The 23126-nt window shown below is 38.3% G+C and overlaps 2 protein-coding genes across 8 annotated transcripts; one reads left to right on the forward strand and one right to left on the reverse strand.

Annotated features, from left to right (window-relative positions):
• The first annotated feature begins 554 nt into the window (after nucleotides 1–554).
• On the forward strand, nucleotides 555–7004 carry LOC122353518 (sterile alpha motif domain-containing protein 9-like). 7 transcript variants are annotated; one of them, XM_043251319.1, is made up of 4 exons: nucleotides 555–788; nucleotides 2184–2208; nucleotides 2287–2904; nucleotides 6844–7004. In XM_043251319.1, exons 3-4 carry the CDS (start codon nucleotides 2329–2331, stop codon nucleotides 6850–6852), a joined length of 585 nt encoding a protein of 194 aa, XP_043107254.1. In that variant the 5' UTR covers nucleotides 555–788; nucleotides 2184–2208; nucleotides 2287–2328; the 3' UTR covers nucleotides 6853–7004. The 7 variants fall into 7 exon arrangements, with proteins under 7 accessions (XP_043107254.1, XP_043107237.1, XP_043107229.1 ...); XM_043251302.1 differs by lacking the exon at nucleotides 6844–7004 and having other exon boundaries at nucleotides 2287–2401; nucleotides 2488–5463; XM_043251294.1 differs by lacking the exon at nucleotides 6844–7004 and having other exon boundaries at nucleotides 556–788; nucleotides 2275–2401; nucleotides 2488–5463.
• tesk1a (testis associated actin remodelling kinase 1a) lies at nucleotides 5762–18174 on the reverse strand. Its single transcript, XM_043251230.1, is given in 12 exon segments — nucleotides 5762–9036; nucleotides 9039–9485; nucleotides 10365–10461; nucleotides 10569–10655; nucleotides 11135–11218; nucleotides 11306–11396; nucleotides 11560–11642; nucleotides 12922–13068; nucleotides 13157–13205; nucleotides 13445–13566; nucleotides 16728–17280; nucleotides 17803–18174. Coding segments are annotated over 11 exon segments (1980 nt in total). The 5' UTR covers nucleotides 16905–17280; nucleotides 17803–18174; the 3' UTR covers nucleotides 5762–8440.
• Nucleotides 18175–23126: the final 4952 nt, after the last annotated feature.

Below are 23126 nucleotides of genomic sequence, written 5' to 3' on the forward strand. Positions count from 1 at the left end.
CGCAGAAGATATATATATATATATATATATATATATATATATATATATATATATATATATATATATATATATATTTTTTTTTTTTTTTTATGCAAATACGTCAATACCCAATTTAAGTCACGCTTTTTGTTGTATTTTCACTTATATAAACTAGGAAAACCTCTTGTTGCTGCCAATGCTACTGATGTTATATGAACAGGACATGCTAGTAATTACACATTTTACGAATAACCTGCACGTAGTTTTACAATTAATACATTAAATATAACAATACCATGACAATATCAAGCAGCAAAACTACATTCCTTTCTACGTCAAAAAAGGGGGGATAAACTCATTGGCTGTGCCACCTAGAGTTCTATGACCGAACAATACATTTGTTTTATTTTGCCTCATTAATTACGCATTTAATTGTCGCAAATACATGCTTTGATGGCGTAATTATATAGTGTATTCTGAACGATTGGCAATATATTGCAATTCAACTGGAACCGAAATGTAAACGTCAAAGAGAGAGAGAGAGAGAGAGAGAGAGAGAGAGAGAGAGAGAGAGAGAGTTCTTCGCGCATGCGTAGTGGTCAGATCGTTTTACAGACCGCACAAGTCTGTAAAACTTCCTGTAAAGTCAAAATCTCAGGCTTCTAACAGACAGACGAGACACAGCGTGCTTCTTATGTCTTATTTGTGCATATTCGTTTCCGTGAGGAAGATACAGCTTTGTATCGTCGCTGTGTAATCATTGCAATATGGCATTCAGCAAATCTTCTACCGTCTGCATCTGTTGAAAAGTAAGTCACCTGTGGCGACCTCCGCGATAAACAGACTGCAAAGTTACCTGATTTATAGGTTCTTTAAGTAACTAGTTCTGCTCTTGTAGGTTGTAAACAGGTTATCAACAGGTTGTAACAGGTTGTCAGTTGCTGTCAGTTTGACAAGTCAGTGAGATGTCGTCATTAATATAAACTCAGCAACTTTTTTCGGTAGATTTTGCTACTTTTTGAGGTTATTTATTTGGATTGCATTGTGGATATTACTTGCATAAACCGGTTGAGCGATACGATCACACATACGGGATTTTCCTTTTCGTGCAAAGTTTAAACTCACCACTGAAAGGTTAGAAAAGTTGCCATTTTAACTTGATGCTTTGCCTTCACGCTATGCCTACGCCATAAATGAATTACATTTTTAATTTTTGAAGTTCTGCTGGTCTTTGGGGCGCTAACTAAAAAGATAACACACGCTACGGCTTTTCTCTCTCCCGACAAAATGCTGTTTTTGTGTTTTTGTTCGTATCCGTCGAGTCTACTTGCTCTAAAACGTGCATACAGTCGCAAGTTTTTACTGGATGAACCACACATTTTATGTTAAAATCCGTTTGCGAACGAGGCCTACTCCATCACCGAACCCCGCCCACAATGGAGGCGACACAAGCGGTGTGAGAGAAAATGAAAGCGGGGTAACTTTCCGGGCTAGCCTAGCGGCTAACTCAAGCTAGCTATTCTCACCATCTTACTGGCGGACAATAAACTAGACTATATCAGACTACTACGCTCGATACAGAGTTCTGTAAGAGACTTTTGTTGTTTTTTTGCGTTCAGCTCGACTCACTAACATGCTATCGAGCGGACAGAGTTTTGTGTATACATTAACGACGCGTGGTGCCGCGATACTGTTGTGGTCTGCAAACACTGCTCATCCCTGGTGGAGTTCATGATTATTAAGTGCCGGCTAATCTATATTCCGAAGTAATATACAGCCATCCTGTTCGTTGCTGTATATATCCCTCCCAGCTCCAACAACGACGGGAGTGAGGCAGTAAATGATCTGTAGCAGCACATCAGTAAGGACCAGAGGGAGTTCAGCTTCCTGACAGCCTGATGCATGGAGCTGTCCTTCACTCGACTGGTCCTAGCCTGAACCTGTTGTGTGTTGAGCTGTTGTGGGATGATTGCGTTAAATGCTGTACTGAAGTCTAGGAACAGCATTCTGACATATGAGTCTTTTTTGTCCAGATTTGTGAGTGCTGAGGGGAGGGCAGTGGTAATAGCATCATCAGTTAAACGGTTGGGCCCATATGCGAACGGTTGGGCCCTGTCTCTTTGCCCCCATGCACCACTGACCCTCATCCTCTCATATCCCACATATGAAATCTAACATTTTGCATTTTATTTTATTCTTTTTAGGTGGAATGGAGAAGCATCATAAAAGGTATTTTTACATTTCTTTGCATTGCATTTTATTATTATTATTATTATTATTATTAATATATTTAAGATTCCATTTCAGATGCAAAATTAGTTTTTTAGCCCTACCACTGGATCTGCTGAAATGGAGCTGCCTGCACAAATCAGCATTGAAGAAAACCAGGGGAATAGCCATGTGGAACACAACAGGACATCAGGCAAGGCAAACCTGAATTATTGCATAGATCACTGGAATAGAACTGATGTCTACCAGTGGCTAAGCGAGAACAATGTCCCCGTACAGGTTGCTAAGATTCTTTACAATAACGAAGTTTATGGAGCCTCACTAATTCATTTTGACAAACAAGACCTCCTAGACATTGGTTTATCACAGGGACCTGCAGTTCACATCACTAAAATAGTGGCCAAGTTAAAAACATCCTACCATGCCACAACCAAAGACGCGGATGCATTAATAGGGACCTCTGCAGCACACCAGTTTCAACAAGAAACAGGACGGGCTGAAAGCCATACCTCTTGGTCTGATAAGCAGCTTGATCAAATCAGCATAGAAGAAAACAGTGACACATCAAGCGTGGAGATATGGTCAAGGGCCTCAGAAGACGTACCCAGATGTACAGGCAATGCTTCACACTTTCAAGATGAAAATGCTGTACGGTTGGAGGAACAGTATAGCAGCATGTATGCCAAAGCAGATGAGGCAAGTAGCGCACAGCCTTTGATGCAATGCGCAGCGCAAACAAATATTGTAGAGAGTGAGACCAAAGAACAGGTGACCGGTGAGAAGTTTCGTTACTGTGCTCCCCGCCCTTTTGATAAAAGCAGTGAAACATTTGAATACACACAAAACGACATACTTCCAATTGAGACTGGCCCAAGCAATCTTATCGATCCTATACATGAGTACAAGCTCTTGGCAAACACACAAGATGCTTTAGAAGAGAATGTCTTAAAAAAATTCAAAAATGAAGCATTCTGGTTTTGTGCAGCATGCATTAATTCTCGATCTAACGGAACTATCCATTTCGGTGTTGGAGATGAACCACTGCACAAACACGGACAAATTATTGGACTAGAGGTGCCACGTCGGGATAAATATGTAGACGCATTTGATAAGGGTCTGAAGGAACACTTCAGAGAGAAAAGTGTACTTGCAATGGCGTGCATCAGGCCCCCCAAGTTTGTTAAAGTTAATTGTCCAAATAACGAGGAGAGGTGGGTTATTGAGATTGACGTTGTCCCGAAGTATAAATTAACTCAGAAGAAACGTTTTCACACTACGTTAAACAAGAAGGAAAACAAGACAAAGTGCCTCTTTGTTCGTTCTGGTGCAAGCACCATTAATTGCCTTCCTGAAAATTATTCTAAGATTTCTGATAAAAAGTTGAGTAAGTTAAATAAGAACTTAAACAAAGATATAGAATTATGGGCTTTAAAGAGACAGTTAGCTGAAGAGGATATAGCTATCTTAAGGAAGTGATTCCACCGATGTACTTCTTCCAGAGCTCAGTGTCAGTAGTGCACCAAAGTGGCATCCCAACCCCAAAGTGGTCCTATTGAAATTTCATACGGAAAACCCCCGCGATTGCACTAGGTACACAAGCCCCTGCCTCTTTCTTATTGTTGTCGATGTGTTTTAAAGACGACAGCAGCATTCCAAGCTGCTGAGAATCTAATTGGACGTTGTGCACTGGCCGCCATTTTCTGGTCACTAAAACCTGAAAAATACAGTTGCACTTTTATATGATAAGTTTTGGTACTTGCCTGTTAGTATTTTTATATTTAAAACAAGAGCCAAACGTTTTTTTTAATCTGTGGTGTGGGGGGCATTTTGGTTTAGCGGTTGAATGCAATGCCATAAAAATGACTTTTTACAAGCACTTTTTTACAATACCTACTAAAATCAAGACGGCAGAGAAGAGATTATATACTACTGTGTAATTACAGAGGTAATTACAGCCTCTTTGAAAAGACATGCAACGGTATTATAGATGAACTGGCTAAAGCAAAAAGCTTTACTCTGCCTGCACATAGTTGGATATTGTGGATAGATTTTTATTGTTGTTACTCTTTATTACATTGTCAGATTGGGAAATTAAGAGTGCATCGTCCAAAGCCATCCCCTGTATGAAAGTCACACAAGCGCTCGTTTGTCAAAAGAGCTGACAGATGCAGTCAATATGTGGACGGTGGGAAAGCCAAACGTGTTACTCCCAGTAACCATAGATGAAGTGAATGAAATCTGACTGGGGTCACAGATAGGTCGCGTGGCACATGTTGTAAACCTTGCAGGAAATTCTGGAAAGATACACAGAACAAAGCAGACCAAAGGGTCAGAGGTATTTTTACAGAATAGCCTCAAAATGCAGCAATAGATGCTTGACCTGAGAGAAATTGCACTACATATTGTGAATGAAGGCTGCAAATTTAATCAAGATGGTTACTTCTTTTTATTGCTGTACATTTTTGTTTACAATCGTGTTTATCTTTTAAATGGGAATTCATGTGTTGTCCAGTTTGCCAGCAGCTGTGAGCTACCGGTACTAAGAAGCACTCTTTATTTTGGAATATTTGTTTTATGTTGTTGTTGTTGTTGTTGTTGTTTTTTGACTTTTAATTAAAGTAAAGAATATAGAATGAAAAATAATATTACTCTTGCTGTAGCTGTGCCAAAGCTAGAACAAAACAGCAAGTGAATGTTGGCTAACTGAACTGTGAGCTGTATTGTTGTATACCTAGTACAGCTCCTAGTAAGGAGCGTTTATGTATAGAAACACTTTAATAACAGTCAGAGCCACATGTGGTATGTTTTGTTCAAATGAAGTATTTTAGCTTGATGGGATAACTTTCTTATTCATCAGAGGCCTTCTTGAATTCAACTGTTGTTTTTTTTATTTTATTTTAATGCCACCTTTGTTTCTTTGATTGTTTTGTACTTTCATGTATATTTTTATATATATATATATATATATATATATATATATATATATATATATATATATATATATGAAATTATATTATACTGCCTTTCTTATAAGACTAAATGTTTATTATTGCATTAAATCTTCAGTGTTAATTGTAATTTCTGTTCTAACACATGCATAAGTTATACAAAATATTACTTCTTTAACTTCTCCCAAGTGCAGTTCTTTAATCGGCTAATTATCAAAGAGATATTTGTAGTTTTGCTAAGCTACTGTTTGATGTTGAGTTGAGATAATAAGTAGGCTTTAATAAATAAAAATCATTCAGTCATTCATTATGCCTTTGCTTAGATTGCTGTCAATGTTTACATACGGTTTGAAACTTAAATTTAATACCAAAATTGTGTAATACCTAAATATAAAATTATATTGGGCAGAGAAAACTCAACTCTTAAGAAGAGAGAAGGACAACGCATCTATGTATATATATATATATATATATATATATATATATATATATATATATATATATATATATATATATATATATATATATATATATATATATATGTGTACGTGAACAATTTCTGTAAACATTTCAAATACATTTTAATGTAAAATAATGACAGCGTCTTTACATTCAATCTTTTTTTAATTTATGACACTTTCATAAATAACAATTCACTGACATTTATTAAAGCTGCTGTTCCCCAGAACTAATAAAAGTAATAGTGATAAGTGCTTTGCTTTCAGAGAGAAAGAAACAAATCTTTACACAGTAACATGACACATGGACCTTACATATCCATCCACGTCCCATTCGCTATAACATCACTTCATCACTGACACAAAGGAGGCAAGTTCTGAATGTCTGTGCTGTTCAAATGCACATGATCAAATTGCTTTCATCTATTCTGCGCATGGAAAATTATAGTCATAATCAAGCCGACTTTTCATTATCAGCTTCAGCCCAATTCTATGCTACACGGATTAGTATTAGAAAATGCATACTTTTAAAGAAGCTAATGAAACATTCAAACATATTCCTTACCAAGCTTTTAAAAAAATATGTTACCGTTTAAACCAAGAGCACTTATTGCATCCATGTCTCAGAATGCAGAAGACAAAAATGCCTCGAGACAACTTCACCTCTGATGCCAGTCTGAAGGGAAGTTTTAACGTGCTAGACAGCTTCTTGTCTATTGTCATGCATTGATATGTACAGATCACTCTTTTGTACAGTACTCAGCATGCAGATACTTCCTATGCTCATTTCATTAGCAGATGTACATAAACAAGCATGAGGAAATTCAGTGGACGTGTTTCTGAGGCTTAATCAACACAGCATAACAGACTTCAGAATCTCAGAAATTTGATAAAACGAATGCAAAAATTCAGTTTAGACTCGGTATGAATTACCGTTTCAGTCCCAGACCAGTATTGACCAGAAACGAATCTTGGTTCCTTTGGAAATTTATCGTCGTGTTTAAACACAAAGCAAAAAAAACCCAAAACAAAACACTGTCGATCATTTGTGCTGGGGTGTCATGTTTGTCTCGAGTAAATGTTAGTGGCATCAGGAAAATACTTTGTGCAAGATGCTCTTTTGCTTTTTAAATACAATTCCATAACTTGAACATCACAGAAAAGCTGAACTAGATCAAACGTGAAGGTAAATGTCCTCTGACATCTGTCTTTTTTTTTTTTATCTACAGCAGCAGTGATCTAGCAAGAGTGTATCCTCCAGACCACAAGGGGGAGATAAAAAAAATGTAAACTGCTATCTTCTACAAGCACTCCTGCGCGTCTTCATTTTGTGTAAAACTCAAAATGTATACGTTTTCATTAAAAAATGCCTATTAAACAGTACACTTTACATAATTACCATGATTTACTGCATACATTGCATCTAAACATACACATGTATCACGAAAATGCCTTAACTAATGTCCGACATCAGTACCCAGTGTCACACACCCTAGTTCACTCTCACACCAAAGTGAAGAGCATTCAGTCTTTCAGAGGAATGCTTATCTAATAAATAAATAAATCATAATATGCTTAAAATGCTCGACATGCCACTATTATCATGTAAGTCTCCCTTACTACAGACACGGTATTTTTTTTCTTTTTAAACACAGTGGCTTTCAGTCAATCAAACATTTATGGAGCCAAAAAGAGCACACAATAAAAAGCAGCCATTATTGTACAGTAATAGTATTAAGTTATTCTGAATTACGGCAAAAAAAGACCATGATAAAGAACTGGCACTATGGAACCAGCATGCCTTTCGTTCCTCGCTTCTATCCTGTGCGTGTCTCATACATATATCTGAAGGGATAGTTCACCCAAAAACAAAAAGTTTTATTGCTATACTGTATATAGACACTTTTAAGCAGATATATATTTTGGGGGTGGGAATCATTGTAGAATATGTATATAAGCGTACACTTTTTTTTAATGCGATTCATTCTTTTAAGGGTTAACCAATTTGGAAATAATGTAAACATTTTAAATTAAATGAAAAAAAGTTTACAAACCTCTTAAACCTCTTTCTTTAACTATAAATTAAACCTAGTTTAAAGTAATCTCTTTCTACTTAAGTTTTCATAGGCCACATTGCCATTGTTTTAGTCTAATTCAAAAGGATTATAAAACAACAATTAATATTATGATTTCTGTTTTGAGATATTATTAAATAAAAATATTAATCAAAACAATATATCATAATAATAGCATTTAAAGGATTTTTTAAGAATCTGCCATTTAATAAATATGTTTATTTTATAGTACAACCATAAAATTATTATTATAATAAAAGTATTTTTAAAACATATTCACTGCTGGTTTCAGAGCAGAATCTCAGAGCTCAGAGCTCTCAGTCTGAAACTTTTATAACTGATAAATCATATTTGAACCTATGAAATTTGACAATCGTACTAATCCATATCTCACTATCGGCTGGACTGTTTTATATACTGTGTAACTGCGTCATTATTTACTGACCCTTGTGTCGAAAAATGTATGACTTTCTTCATTAGGTAAAATAGAAGATAATTAAAGATGTTTTAAACATCCATACAATGAAATAACACTGACTTTCACCATATAGACAAAAAAACTGGCATTTTTCAAAACATTTGTTTGTGTTTGCCTGAATAAAGTAAGTCATACAGGTTTGGAACCACATCAGGGTGCGCAAGTGACAACCTTTTAATTTTTGGGTGAACTATGCCTTCAACCCGTACTGCATCCCCTCAGATAAGCATCCTGACTGTGTGGCATTGCAGCTTCTGAGACCAGTGGCCATCTTTAGGTTTGGGCCTCTGGTAGGGGTAAGCCTGGCTCACAGGCTGCTGTGGATGGAGCCAGACCCGTTGCTCCCCGACAGAGCAGTCCCTTTGCTGTGGCTGCGGACGCTTCCCCGCCGTTGAAGGTCCTGTACGGTCGACGCGGAGGTCCGCGGCGCGAGGGAGGAGCTCCACGCAGGCACACGGAAGGGAAGCTGAACCCAGCCAGACAGCAGGCCGGACACGAAATCACATCGTCTTGTTCGTTAGTGGGCGGTAAAGGCTCCGGAGCGGGGCCTCTGTAACCGTTCAGTCTCGCCCATGCCATCGGTCGGCCGGGCCTCAGCAGTCCATTGTTATTGTCCAGACGGGGAAGGGGAGGTAATAACGGTGGTCCATTAGAGATGGGTGCAGCCCAACCATTGGACTGAAGGGACGAGGAATAAGAAGAACCGCTGATAAGCCGCTTCCCTGACGCATTTCCTTCTGCCGTGTCGGGCGAGCTGCTACAGTCCATGGGCTCTGCGAGGCTCAGTCCCTCCTTCTCCACCTCTTCATCCTCCTCTTCCTCTTCTACCCGTTCTAAAGACACCATATCTAAGTCCAGAACCAGACCGAGTCGTCCACTGTATCTTGCCGTGTTTCCGCCTCTTTCTCTTTCATTCCATCTCTCAGTTCTTCGGTCCTTTCCTCCTCTTCTCGGCCCTCTTGGTCCCGGAAGGGTAACTGTCGTCCCAGCTCGGGGGTGCACGGCAGGGAGCGACACCTTCGAGGGGGACCTCGGAGCCCCGGGCTCCCGTTTAGTGGTGGGGAGGCACAGGGATCTGGAGGTGGTGGAAGGGTGAAGGTAAGAGAGATGACAGATTTGCTGGGGGTGTCGAACAGCTTGATGCGACCGCCGTTGAGGTCTTGGCGGAGAGAGAACGGGTTGACCCGTGCTGGCGTGCCTAAACACGGTGAAGTGGCAGGTGGCAGTACGTCTGACTGACTTCGGGACAGGCGCTGATCACCAGGATGGCATGGCGAGCTTCTCCTCCTGTACGGGCTGACGTCAATAGTAATGGGTTCTGAGGAAACCACAACAAGGGCTGTGTGTCAGAGGACTGGTAAAACTGAGGGATCTTAAGAAGTGATTTTAAAGATGGATAAATATTTTTAATCTTGGTAACAATTTACAATAAGGTTTATTAGTTAATATTAGTAGGCTTCATTAGTTAACATGAACAAACAATGAACAACTGTATTTTTATCAACTAATCTTAAGGATTAATAAAGCATGTAATAAATAAAGTGAAAAAAATATCATTATGTTAATTGATACATCAACTAATGTTAACAAATGTAACGTGTTACATAACATAATATAATTTTGAGTTCTGAATGAATAAGCTGCTAACTCATAAAACATGTTTAAATTAACATGTGATATGCGACACCTTTCAAAGGTTTGGTGTCAGTAAGTCTCTTATGCTATTTTATCTAAAATATAGTGGAAATATTGTAAAATATTAGTACGATTTACAAAAAACGTTCTATTTAAATATATTTTAAAATGTAATTTATTAATATGATGCAAATGTTAAATTTCAGCAGCCATTACTCCAATCTTCAGTGTCACATGATCTTTTAGAAATAGTTCTTATATGCAGATTTGCTTGTTATGATATGATTTTTAAAACAATTTTCTTAACATCATTTTTTAACTATCCATTTGAAGTAAACATGTTTTGTAACAACTTAAAAGCCTTTACTGTCACTTTTATATAATTTAATGTATCCCTAGTGGGAAAAAAAAATTCTTTATTTTAAAAAAATCATACTGGTCGCAAACATTTTGACAGAAGTGTATATATAATTTATTCATCATTACCCAATATTATTAAAATAATGCATAACGCTGATTTAGTGCTTTCAACTCCTGCCCTCGTTGTCTGAAATATACTTACCTAGGATGACTGGAGCTTCACTCATCTTCCTCTCTCTCTCTATCCTCTCAAGTGTCACTACTATTTCAGAAAAAGCAGGACGACTGTCTGCGCTCATCTACCACAGAAAGAGCATAACAGATCAAAAGCATGAAATGTACAGTTTCATACGATCTTGTACTTTGTGTTACTAAATTTCTGTGTACATGTTTATATGTTGCTTACATTGCAGCAATTGACAGCCAGGCGAAGGAACGAAGGTGGACAGTCTCCAACCATTTGCTCAAAGGTGTCCACATCCAGTCCAAAATCCTACAGACACATTATATTACACACTTACTGCTCTGATCAGACATCTTCACTTGCAAGTTTAAGAATAACCTTGAGCTTTGCAATAAGTCAACACTCTAAGAAGTAGACTTTGATAAAGTCTAAACTGAAGTAGTCATGAAACATTTTCTTCAATCTTCAATTGGATCTGGATGCAGTATGGTTACGTATACACACACACACACACACACACACATATACATATACTGTATATAAGAAAACAAGGGAGCAAATAAAAAAAAGACTAATCAAGTTATTATGCAATTATTTGATTAAGTGTTAGTATGAATGATACTTTAACATCAACATTTTAGTTATCATTACTTAAAACATATTAAATATAAACATAGGGTAAGGCCTGTCCTATGTGAATTTTTTAAAGCTGATCTATGTCTGGTAAACCAGTTACATGATTTTGTGGTTGATGCTGTGCTTCATGTGGTGGTGTGCAGTTGATGTACCTCTGTTCGTGGGAGGATATCTGGGTCAGCCTCAATTCGAGCAATAATCTCACAAAGGATTATTCCATATGCAAAAACATCCACCTAGGGTATGAAAATGAGATGAATAAAGTTAAACAAGTACAGAAGTAGAGTTGGATGCTGACTTGTTGGTGTTCAAAGACGAGATACCTTCTCATTGTATAGCTCTCCTCTTAACATTTCTGGAGCCATCCAGTACGGGGAGCCCACAACAGCCAAAGGCTGCTTATCAACAGCATCACTGCAGACAAGCAACACAAAGCATGTCATTTCAATCAACATTTGGCCTATATTTACAATATAGCCTTCTTGGACACTTTTAGTTGTGTCTCTGGTTTAAAATGTCATCATCAAATTATTTTTGTATTGTATTATTTGTTTGTAAAAAGGAGAGATACACTGACCTATAATCAGGGATTTTCTCTGCCAGCCCAAAGTCCCCAACCACAGCAGTAAAAGCACCATTGTCACAACGGACCAGACAGTTCTGTATAGTACAGTAGTACAGTCAGGGTATTTCAAGGGATATAATGTAAGAGTATTTCAATGTTCTTAACTTATACCATTAATCATAGAATGCTGCAGTGATGCCACATTTTTGTAGGCTAAAACCCAAAACAAGTTAGCATGTTAGCACTTCTGTTTCCATCGTCCTTAAGTGAATAGGTTTTTGGATAAAAGCCTAAAAAAGGCACAAACTAGCACAAACTGAAGATATTTTAACATTTTATTCTATGACAAAATATATCAGTAATACACATTTGTGTAGTTTTTACTTGTCTTGCTAACAAGTGGCTAAATGGAAGTACATTGACTGTTGAGGAAATGTAACCTCATCACGTCGACCAACTACAACCTAGTCTACTCACTACTTTACTTTTACAGCCTCATTGCATTCATAATCACAATCTTGCAAACAATTTCAACTCAAACATTCAGATAAAGGTGTTTAAAAAAAAGAAGCTTAATGTTGGTGACGTTAAAGTCAAGCAACCAGAGTTGTTGTTAGTTCACTTTGTAATTTAGGGGATTGATTTATACACTGCCCATCCAAAAAAAAAAAAAAAATGTAATATTTTAGACCACTTTTAGCTTTGGCATTGCTCAGTAAGATTCTGTATTTATTTCCATGCAGAACTGCATTAATTGTTCGCCAAGATCTTTTATTGATGATAGGAGAGTCTGACCACTGGGGAAAGTCTCATTTCAAATGACAAAGATTCCCAATAGGGTTAAGGTCTGGACTCTATGGTGGCCAATCCAAGTGTGAAAATGATGTCTCATGCTCCCTGAACCGCCCTTTCACAATTTAAACCCAATTAATCCTGGCATTGTCATCTTGGAATATGCCCGTGCCATTAAGGTCATTCAGTATATTCAGGTTGTCAGCTGATTTTATTCTTTCGGCACATAACATTGCTGAACCTAGACCTGGCCAGCTGCAACAACCCCAGATCATAGCACCTATGCTTAGTTAAATCCAGGTGATGACTTGTTTTTGGACGGGCAGTGCATAAAATAATGCTATCATGATTAACAAACGTGTATGAATTATGGACTTTTGCTAATCAGCTTAGTTTCTGCACTAATCAAACAGCCCATAAATAAAACCTAATTTTGTCAAGAACACCAGGGTGATGGTTGGCCTATAAAAATTCGACATTAGCGCAATTCTCTTTGTCCCATAACCCCAGCGTGCAGCAAGCACAAAGTGACTAGACAGAGCTGGCACAATAAACCATACATAACCGTCATGGTGTGTGTACCTTTGATGTAAGATCTCGGTGGAAAATGCCCTTGCTGTGTAGATACTGCAGCCCTCTTGCAATGTCCAGAGACAGACCTATTCTCACGCTCCACGACAGATATATGTCACTATCCAGCAGCTGCTCCAGATTGCCCCCATTTATGTACTGTAAACATAATGACATTACAATTATTATCATATCAACTAGACGATTATTTCACTCCCGAAGTGTGGATTTCTATGCAATGTCTTACCTCTGTAAGAGCATGAAGCTGTCCTTCATGAACACACACCCCCAAAAACCTAATGAAGGTGAGAACAACTATTTATTTTGGATTCCTTTGTGAATATGCACCTTCAGTTTGGGATTACTTTCCAACAGGATATATAAAATCGAGTTTTTAGCACATTTGACTAACCCTACAAATACACAACTCAAGGCAAATATAATTCATGCCACTGCACTGTAGTACTTTATATAATTCAGTGAATACAGAGTGAAGTATTCCCTGTACAAAAAGGAAGCAGGCTAAATCTCACACCTGAGGATGTTGGGGTGGCAAAGGCGGTTCATGAGTTGCACCTCTCTCAGCATGTTGGCTTTGTTACTGGCCAGTGTGTTCATCTTCAGAGCCATCACCTGCCCCGTGATTCTGTGCTGCACCTGCAGAATACACACACACTTATTCAGTGACACTACAGAAAAGAGATGTATGACACACGTAATGACACCCAAACAAGCCCATGACCATTTGCCCTTTTGATTTGGCTCACCATGCTACAGCTGGTACTCAACCAACATAATTATTTTATTGCCATGGGTACCGCAGTCATTTCTTCAGCAAATGCATTTGCAGCTTTTGACTGCCAATAGCTTTAACCGTAGACTTCTACAGGTGAACATCTTAAAGCACGTTTTTGAGAGTAGAAATCAACCTTGCCTTGCCAATGGGCTAGATCTGACTGCGGAATTCATATATGCAGGAACAGATTTAGTACTTTAAACCTTACGTGAATGTGTTTGTTATTTAGAACAAAATTAAAACAGCATAATAAATGTCAAAACTGTGGGCCTGTGTTTAGTGTAGGATGCAGACATTTAAGTGCAGTATTATTTACGTGAATAAACATGTACTTTTGGCCTATGGCCCTCAATCAAGTTTTATTGTTGGGCCACTGTAAAGGTTTGGGCATCTCAGACAATTTATAATCAATATTTTTGGTCTAAGGCTTGAGTTTGCTGCTCAACCTTAAAATCTTGGCTAGTGCTTCCTGTAGTGGTTGCAGTGTCCTCTACCTTTCCCAGCTGCACACCTGTATAGATCTGCTAAAGGATGATTTCATGTATGTTATAGTACATCATGCTCACAGCAGCACGTCTGTAGATGTATTGGCAGCGCCATGCACCAGTGTAGCTGATCTATTCTGCCAAGACCAGATACACTACATTTTTGATGTTTAGGATGTACCATCCTTAATGGTATTGCTTCCCTAAAGATTTCCTTTGTACACTAGTGCCTAAAACTTCCTCAACTGGTCAGCACAGCAGAGAATGTGCTTGAAGGCTCAGGCCATTCAGTTGTGTAAAATGACTTGCTCTCAATCAGGATAAAATCTATGTACATCTGCACAAGAGTATCTAAAGCTGTATCTAAAGCTTTTTCTGGCAGAATTACTCTCCAATATGCATTAGACTGATTTGTCAATAAATGTGAGGCTAGCGGAGGAGTTGAGGATAGAGAATCTAGTGCAGGACTGAGTAGCTGGATCAGCTTTTCGGATCTGTGCATTAATGCAAAAGTTTTAATTAAATATTACTTTGTGTGTATGAGTTAGAGAGTTGGAAAAAGATCTAGTAGAGTATGCTGAGTATTAATAGCCATTAGGGCACTAATAGGCTTTCTGGATTTCCCATCATCCCACCTAACCAGCGGGAATCCAGGACATCATCCCAACAATACAAAACTACCATCACTAAACACCACAACATACATCATCCCATATCTATAAATCACATATCAGATTGATTTATGACTATTTGTGAACCGCATGCCAGTAATACAATCATATTTCATACTGCCCCTTACAGCGTCATTCATCATTCTTTTATTACACTGTTTTTTACTATGACACCAAATCTTAAAACATGTTGACTTAATATAAAAGAATATAAAAAAGGAATATAAAAGACAAATGACAGTTTCTTGAGGTGGCACAAACATCGAATGACAGTTACTAAATAGCGATAATAAATAGAATAAATGGCAACTAATGACTTAAAAATAATAATAATAATAAAATAAAAATAAATAAATAATAATAATAAACAGGAATTCATAAAATAAACTTTCTTTCTTAAAGTATGAAAGCAGTGTCTATTATTAAATATGGTACAATATCAGTGGACATACTTTCAAATGAAAACAATAGACTGATATCTTTGACATGCACTTGAGGCAGAGTCAGAGGCATGGGCCAATAAGCACACACTACCTCTCTGTGAAGAGGCAGACAGATTAGGGAAGGTTGGTAATCTGATTATACTGTCGAGTACAACCAACCTGTCTTATCATTAATCACAGACACCATTGCTGTTAACATAGGCACATATGACTCTGTTTATTATATATTAAACAAGATTTTCGAGACTGTGCATGTCATTTTTTAAACTACCCAGACATTTAAGTTCCAGTGTATGCTTACAAGTTGCTTTAAACTATTTCTTTATTAACAGTATTTAGAACCAGTTCCTTTTTTTTACACAGTATTGAGACAATCATTAAGAAAACTTTATATTCATTATGGATCATTTTATTATTATAATTTGCTTTTCTTTCTTAAATTATTTAACGATATAGGTTATTTTTAACAGCACTAGTATTCTTCAATTAACACATGCTAATATGCAAATAGTAACGTTAACTCACTGTCAAAATCATTAATGTCACTGAATCAACCTAAATATATTAATGTATACCAACATTTATACCAACAAAGCTACATTTTAATAAGTAGAAATATCTTGATGGTGTACAAATTCAACAATATTGGTATTTATTGTTAAATAAATATTCATTTGTTAAAATGAAGATAAAGAATAACATTGATTAGTGCGAACATCTGTTTTACAAACACACGCGCACACACACACACACACACACACACACACACACACACACACACACACAGACAATGGTCAAACTGATTACTGATAACCAGTTTCATCTATAAACTATAATTTAAGGTTGTATTGTTTTAGAGCAGTGGTTCCCAACCGGTGTGCCGCGGCACTAAGGGGTGCCGTGAGATCTTTTGAGGGTGCCGCCAAAATTTCAACAAAAATCTTTTTATTAAGGCAGAATCAGTGTAAACAGTATTCTCATATCATCTAGGACTAGGTATAAGGTGTTGTTGCATGCAAACTCTCGAAATGAAACAAATAAATAAATAATAATAAAAAAGCTACGGAGATTTTAAATATCTATTTCCTTATAAGGGTGCCGGGAACTTTTGAAAGGCTTTCCAAGGGTGCCTCAAACAAGAAAAGGTTGGGAACCACTGTTTTAGAGGCTCATCTCACAGTCAATGCCATTGTGCATTCATTTCATTAGTCTAAATTTTGTAGCTGCTCATAATTAATAGTTGCTTATATTTTGAAATCCATGGACTTAAAGTAATGCAAACTCCTTTTTACTGCTTTCATCCTTAACTAGCACTTTAAAGTCCAACTCATCAGAAGGTGATACCGACAGAAAATGCATGACCCCTGTAATAAGTCCACGACAGTGGATTATCGTTTGTAGATATACAAATAGGAAAAGTTACCTTAAATACTTCTGAGAAGAACCCGGAACCGATTTTTTCACAGAAAAAATCGTCAATTCTCGCCAAACTGGACACGGCACTTCGCAGAGCCCGGTACGACGACGGCCGGATCCGGTTAGGCCCGTAAAGGGCATGCAGAGGGGGTTCACATGTTTCTTGGTTATCATCTTGATCCATTATGATGGACAGGCAGGTAGCGGGTCCTTTAACGCAACCAAGTCCAAATATCCATATCCCGCGTCAGACGCACAACAAATGTCACTCACAAAAAAAAAAAACTCAGTAACTAATAAAAGGTCTCACAACGTTGTAAACCACATAAAACTGTCCAATTAAATATTCTCCAAAAAGGGCAAAAGAACGCAAATGATGAAAAGTGCGCTCGAGCTCTTTCCCGAGTGATGCGGTTGCCATGGTTCATTTTCCGGTCGCTCTCGCGGTCCTCCGGAAAGGTCGCGCGGTATCGCCGCTAGCTCTGATAAGCAGTCCTGTCTCCGATATCTGCAGCTGTGGCCGGTGGCTTCACTCCCAAAGGCTTTTACAAACAAACCATCTGCAAAAAAAATGTTGAAAATGGTTTAAAACTAAGTTCCGTTAACGTCTCATCACGCCTTCGTCGGCATGGGTTTATAAATCACTTGAAGCTCAATAAATGGCGACAGTAAGAATTGTGCATCGATAGATGGTATGGAGAGATGCAGCTTTAATATATATGGGGCGACTCTTATTGAAACCTCTTGAAATAAACACAGAATACAGCAAAAATAATTCCAGTGGCTAAAAGAAATGCGGTGTGTCCGCACCATCTGTCAAGCCTGGCTACAGACAGAATCCATTGCGGATTGTTGCTGAAATGACATGACCGCTACAGGGCTTGCTCTAAATGCAGTTTGCATTTCACCTTTTAATCATCAATTTTAAAAGCGAATACCGTTTTGCTGACTTAGCTGGCTATGATTTCCTATTAGACGTGCGATATTATCATAAAGTGTCATGCACATGCAACCGGGGACGCATGCACGTAGCCGGGCCCATGCGGCTGCCCTAGGATATAATGATGGCACGCTAACGTTACCTGATTTAAGCAGGATCGAAGAAAAGACTTCATCGTTTGGGCACCGACGTTGCATTTATTAGATCTTCGGTGTTTTGTCAACAACATCTCGTTCGCAAGCTGTCACCGTCCGTCACGGCCATAGCGAACCGCTTATGCCGCTTGTAAATTTGCCCGTTCATTGGTGAAGAATAGGGGCCGGTCTTGGCAAGGCTGGACGTTTGCAGGTCGAGCATGCGCGGTAAACGCTCCAACGTGTGCCAGTGTGATTCTGCACTATTGCGATTCCGCACCGCATTCTTCATTTTTTGTTTCCATAAAGTAGCCGGAGAGACGCAGACCGCGTTTGAAAGCTGACTTTAGAAGCGCCCGCTGTGCGCATCAAAAATATGTTTTTACGTTCGCCTTTATTTGCGTTGTGAGCTTTCGTGATTTGGCTTCTGATTGGCCGCACTGTACGTCAATCAATCGCTCGAGCCAATGAGCGGTCAGTGCGCTGGCGTGCCTAAACTATGATGTCATACATTTCGAGTCACACTGCAATGTCTATAAAGATGCAGTCAGTGTTGTGGATGATATCACCGACGTGAGTCAGCACTACAAAACCAGACCACTGACCCATTATTTGAAATAGAAGTTTTGCATCATATCAGTTTAGTCACTGTTGTAAAATTATTTCACTATTCTTTAATCATCTAAATCATATGACTTGGTGAATAATTGATTATTATTTTTGATTATTGATTGAACTTATAACTGATATCAGTAACACATTTTGCATACGCAAATTAACTACGGCACATAAAAACAAACAAAAATGAGCACCTTTTTCAGAATTTGTCCACTTAAAAGTTAAAAATGAAGAGTGAACTAAAATAAGCAAACTCTGCTTTGCTGATATTGTTTTCCAGATTACAGTATAACCTCTCCTGCAGCTATTCTTCATTAACTGGCTTGAATTACAAAGAAAACTGACTATTTGAGTATGTCTGGCAAACCTCTACCACACGCGCACACTGGGTACAGTGTTGTATTTAAGAATTTAAAGCCCTCGAATTGAGTCTTCTAGATGAACGAATAAACTGGAAACAATAGCTGCTGCATTTATTCATTAATGATTATAATCTGTGATTTTTATTAGCCTATTGAATTATTTTTGGCTAATAATGATTAGCCAAAACTTCTAACTTCTCGCCACTGAAATAAAAAAATAAATATGCAAACTACGTGGCTTTTATCATGCATATTTTGAATGTATTATTAATACTTATTAATATTTACTGTGGCACGGTTTATAATGGACTTGACTGAGGGTGAGCTTACTCCCATAACTTCAGATATTAAACATATTCAAATATTACGCATATTTGACTGCTGGCTGATATAACACTGTCCATGGCCTCGAGGTATCAATATTTTAGGTTAGCAAATTGTTTAATCTCACTATAAATAATTGTTAATCGCTTATTATGAATAATAATAAATAACTTTTTCTCACTATGTGAGTTGACATGTTTAAAATGTTGTTGTGTAGGCATGCTCAGTGAGAACATAGCACAGTTTATAATGGTGCTGACAACACGCTCTGCTCACATGTCCTTTCTCCTCTGGACAACCTGTTGATCAATCCAGAACCCCTTCAAGCCAAACTGCTTGAGTTCAGGTGCGGGGATCTTCAGTGAATCTGGATACGACATCTTCTATGGTACGTGCTGTGCATTAAACCTGCGGTCTAGCACTCTAATTGCCACTGTTTGTAATATTTATTTTTCTGTATGCTAAACTATGCGGTGGTATTTCAAGCTTTCCTTTCATTCAGGAACAGTACTTCTGCACCGAGGACGACACGGAGGGCAGGTACCGCAGGATTCACAGTGGTGTGTGGACTCTTTCCAGAGCCCAGCGACCTTCAGATGATTGAAGACGACGTCTGACTTGAGCCTGGCTCGTCAGAGGTTGAGACAGCGAGCCAAAATAGACCAATTATAATTTTAACACTGTTTCTGCATTGTAAGATTCAGGAATATTCCAGACATTTCTGACAGTCAAGTCTTGCAGATTATTACACGGTTGAAGGCTGTCATCTCTCTTCCATTGCTCTGCAGAACGCTGCCATCGGGATCCAGGTCAGAGAACCGGCTTGGAGGGAATACTTTTCCACAGATGGTTTAAGGTACAGAGCCTAAAATCATTAACGTTCACATTTTAATTTGAATTATGAATTTGTTTTGATATCCTAATTCAAATCTCTTCTGTGTGGACAAAAACCCTGATTGCTGTTTTTACTTTTGTGTGTGTGCATTATCGGCCCGCCAGTGTTAGCGGGGGAAACGAGAGAAAGAAAGTCAGGAGAGAAAGAGAAGGAAGAATAGCCAGGGTGAGCAAGTGCAGGACCAGGCTACTGCACAGTATATGAGAGATGTGCTGAAAATATAGGACAATGTGTAACTGGTGCCTTTTAAATGAAACATAGGTATCCATTAATGAAGTACCAATTCATTCATTATAAGAACGTTTCTAAAAAGATGTGTAATTGAAGTTGTGACGTGTAATTAATTCCCATAAGTAAAAACACAAACCCTTGTGCATATAATCAAAATCCTGTTGATTAGTTTGAGGAAGGCCATTTTTATTGTGTTCAAATCTTTTAATGTAGATGTAGAAACTGCGAGGACAGCTGCTACCAGAAGTCAGAAGAGAAAGCCGAGTTCTCACAGTGCACAGATGTACTGCTCCTGTGAAGTACACCCTCAAAATGCAGTAAAAGTGCGGCGGAGTACCATCAGCCTGTTAGTTTTGATGAGGACGATGAAAGGCATGAGTGAAAGAAGAGGAAGACGGATAATGCTGAGACAATGTCCTCTCTATTTATCTTTGGGAGTCAAGGTCAGGCTCAGCAAATGCAGGACCAGGCTCCTGTGCTGTTACATGAGCATTGCACTGAAGCTAAACAAAATATCCATGTTTTGCAAATAAATCTAACTCTAATAAAAATGTATTTTTCTTTGGTTGAACCATGTTTTTGGTTAATATTTCCTGCTTTTGATCACAATCATCAACAGAAAATTGACCATGGACTTCAGGAACCTCTTCCTAGTGGACTTATAGTCCCTCCTCCTGAAAATCAGCAGAACATTCTGAGCCTTAGCAGGACGCATGTTCAAGGAGGATCTGGTGCCGTCTATGAAGGGAGGATGGCCTCGAGGTATAGTTATTTTGTAATAATAGTTTTTTTACACTACTTGTCACTAATTTTTCATTTTGTTCATCAGGTGGCAGTTAAATTTTCCAGGAAGTCAAGGAACATGGAATACATCAACATTGTAAGTAGACTGGACTTTCTATGTGTATTCACAAGAAACCCTGTAAACAATTAATCCAAGACAAAATCCTTATTTAAGAAATTGTCTTTATCTAACGATCATAAAAATGATCTTTCTTCTAGCCTGGACATTCTAAACCCCTTCCATTAGGTTTTAATCTTGACTAATAAGGACCCCAAAGTTCCTCAAATCATTCAACTGTTAGACTGGCAGGACCAGGCGATCAGTAAATAGCACTGTTTTATGCTAATTGATACAGTGTAAAAGTGTAGTTTCTTCAGGCACAGAAGACTACTTTCCCCCTGAATATAATGCAGGTCAGGTACCGTGGAAAACCTGCTGCTGTATAGTCGCTAGGAGTGCTTTCCACAGCCCAAGACCTACTGTCGATAGCTTTGGGGGTAAGGTTTAACCTGGCTTGTCAACCGGTAAGATGGCATACATCACAACAAAAAGATTAACTGTAATCATACAGCGTCTCCTGCAGCAGGACCCAAGTCAGAGGATTGGATTGGAAGAAATCCTTTTCCATTCATGGTTTAAGCCGTGGAATTTCTAGAGTCTTTTTTCAGCCAGCTTAGTGTCTGGCAGGCTGATGTGAGTGGCCATCCCTCCCTCCACACCTGGGAAACATTAGTTTTGGCCTTACCTGTCATTGCGGTCCCAGAAGTTCCTCTCATGGCCGTCCCAGAAGGTCCTGGGGTTAATATGGCATAGTATTGTAGATTATACCAGTGGTTCTCAAACCTGTCTTGTTTTAACGTACTGCTCTTGAGAGACTTGAGAGGTTAGAGGTCCAAATGCATGTTCACTGAGACAAACCAGAAGCAAAATCCAAAATGCAGGCAATGGGTCAAAACACCAGCAGGAGATCCAAACAGCAGACAAGGCAGGGTAAATCCAAAAAACAGGCAAGAAATCAAAAAACCAAGAGACATTAATCTAGGGAGAATGCTCAGAAATGCAGCGTGACAACTAACAAGACCATGCAAAGAATGACAAACTAAACCAGGGTTATATCCACCTTTTAGAGGTCTGCATTAGCTTCCCAAATAGATCACGGTACCAAAACTCTGACGTAATTTGAATTGGAGCAGGCGGTCTAACAATATCCCGTTCCCAACATCCTTTCAGAGCAGCTTATCTGCGCTTTATTGTTACTGACCACCGGTTCAGCCTGCATTCAGGACTGTTATGCACGAGTTGCAGGCACGAACCGTGCTTTCTGCGCCATGTGTTTTAATGCATGGTCTGTGCTCAGCATGTGTGCAGCGATGCTCCGAGCAGGCTGTAGCCTTCCGGTGGTAAATACACAGCCCTCAGACAGAAGTAGCAGACTGACGATGAGTGACAGAGCAGAATAGGAATGGAGCAAAGTGTGGATCCTCTGTCCTTGAAGGTCGCTATCTTGGATTTGTTCACATTTTTCTTAGTCTACAGTTGTAAATGACAGCTGTCGTATTTATTTTTTGACACTTTTTCTACTGTGTAGTATAATGTCGAAATAATTTAATATTTTGACGAGACAAATATTTGATGAGAATTTGTACAACCTCCATTTTTCCTATTGTAAATGTTAGATGAATTGTATCACGATAGGAATAAAAATAATAACAATTTTGTACATTTCTGTTTTTTCACTTCATTTTCCTACTGTGCTGGCAGCAAAATGTTAAAAAAATATTGTGTCAAAATTCACATAACACTTTGCCGTCAACAAATTCAAGACACAATACAAAAAATACAATTTTGTGCAGAATTTTGTTGCGGAAACCTAAATTTGTAGGTTGCCTACGTCATTAAGCCTGGTTTATTTCAGTAAACTGAGCAATACATTCAAGAGTCATAAGCATAATATAACAATTTACACTTAATTAAGAACAATGGTCACATTTATAACTGTTAATATTCTAAAATAAGATCTTCTTTATGACCTATGTAGCCTACAAATGCGACCTCCGGAGAATGCAGCCTTCTGTTTGAGAAACAGGCTTACTTCCGTAGGTTTACTTCCGCGTTCAA

This window comes from Puntigrus tetrazona, chromosome 1 (assembly GCF_018831695.1).
Source record: "Puntigrus tetrazona isolate hp1 chromosome 1, ASM1883169v1, whole genome shotgun sequence".
Classification (NCBI taxonomy): Eukaryota; Metazoa; Chordata; class Actinopteri; order Cypriniformes; family Cyprinidae; genus Puntigrus; species Puntigrus tetrazona.

Coding starts and splice junctions, on each gene's coding strand:
- LOC122353518 (XM_043251284.1), top strand. CDS start 2,329: ATGGAGCTGCCTGCACAAATCAGCATTGAAGAAAACCAGGGGAATAGC.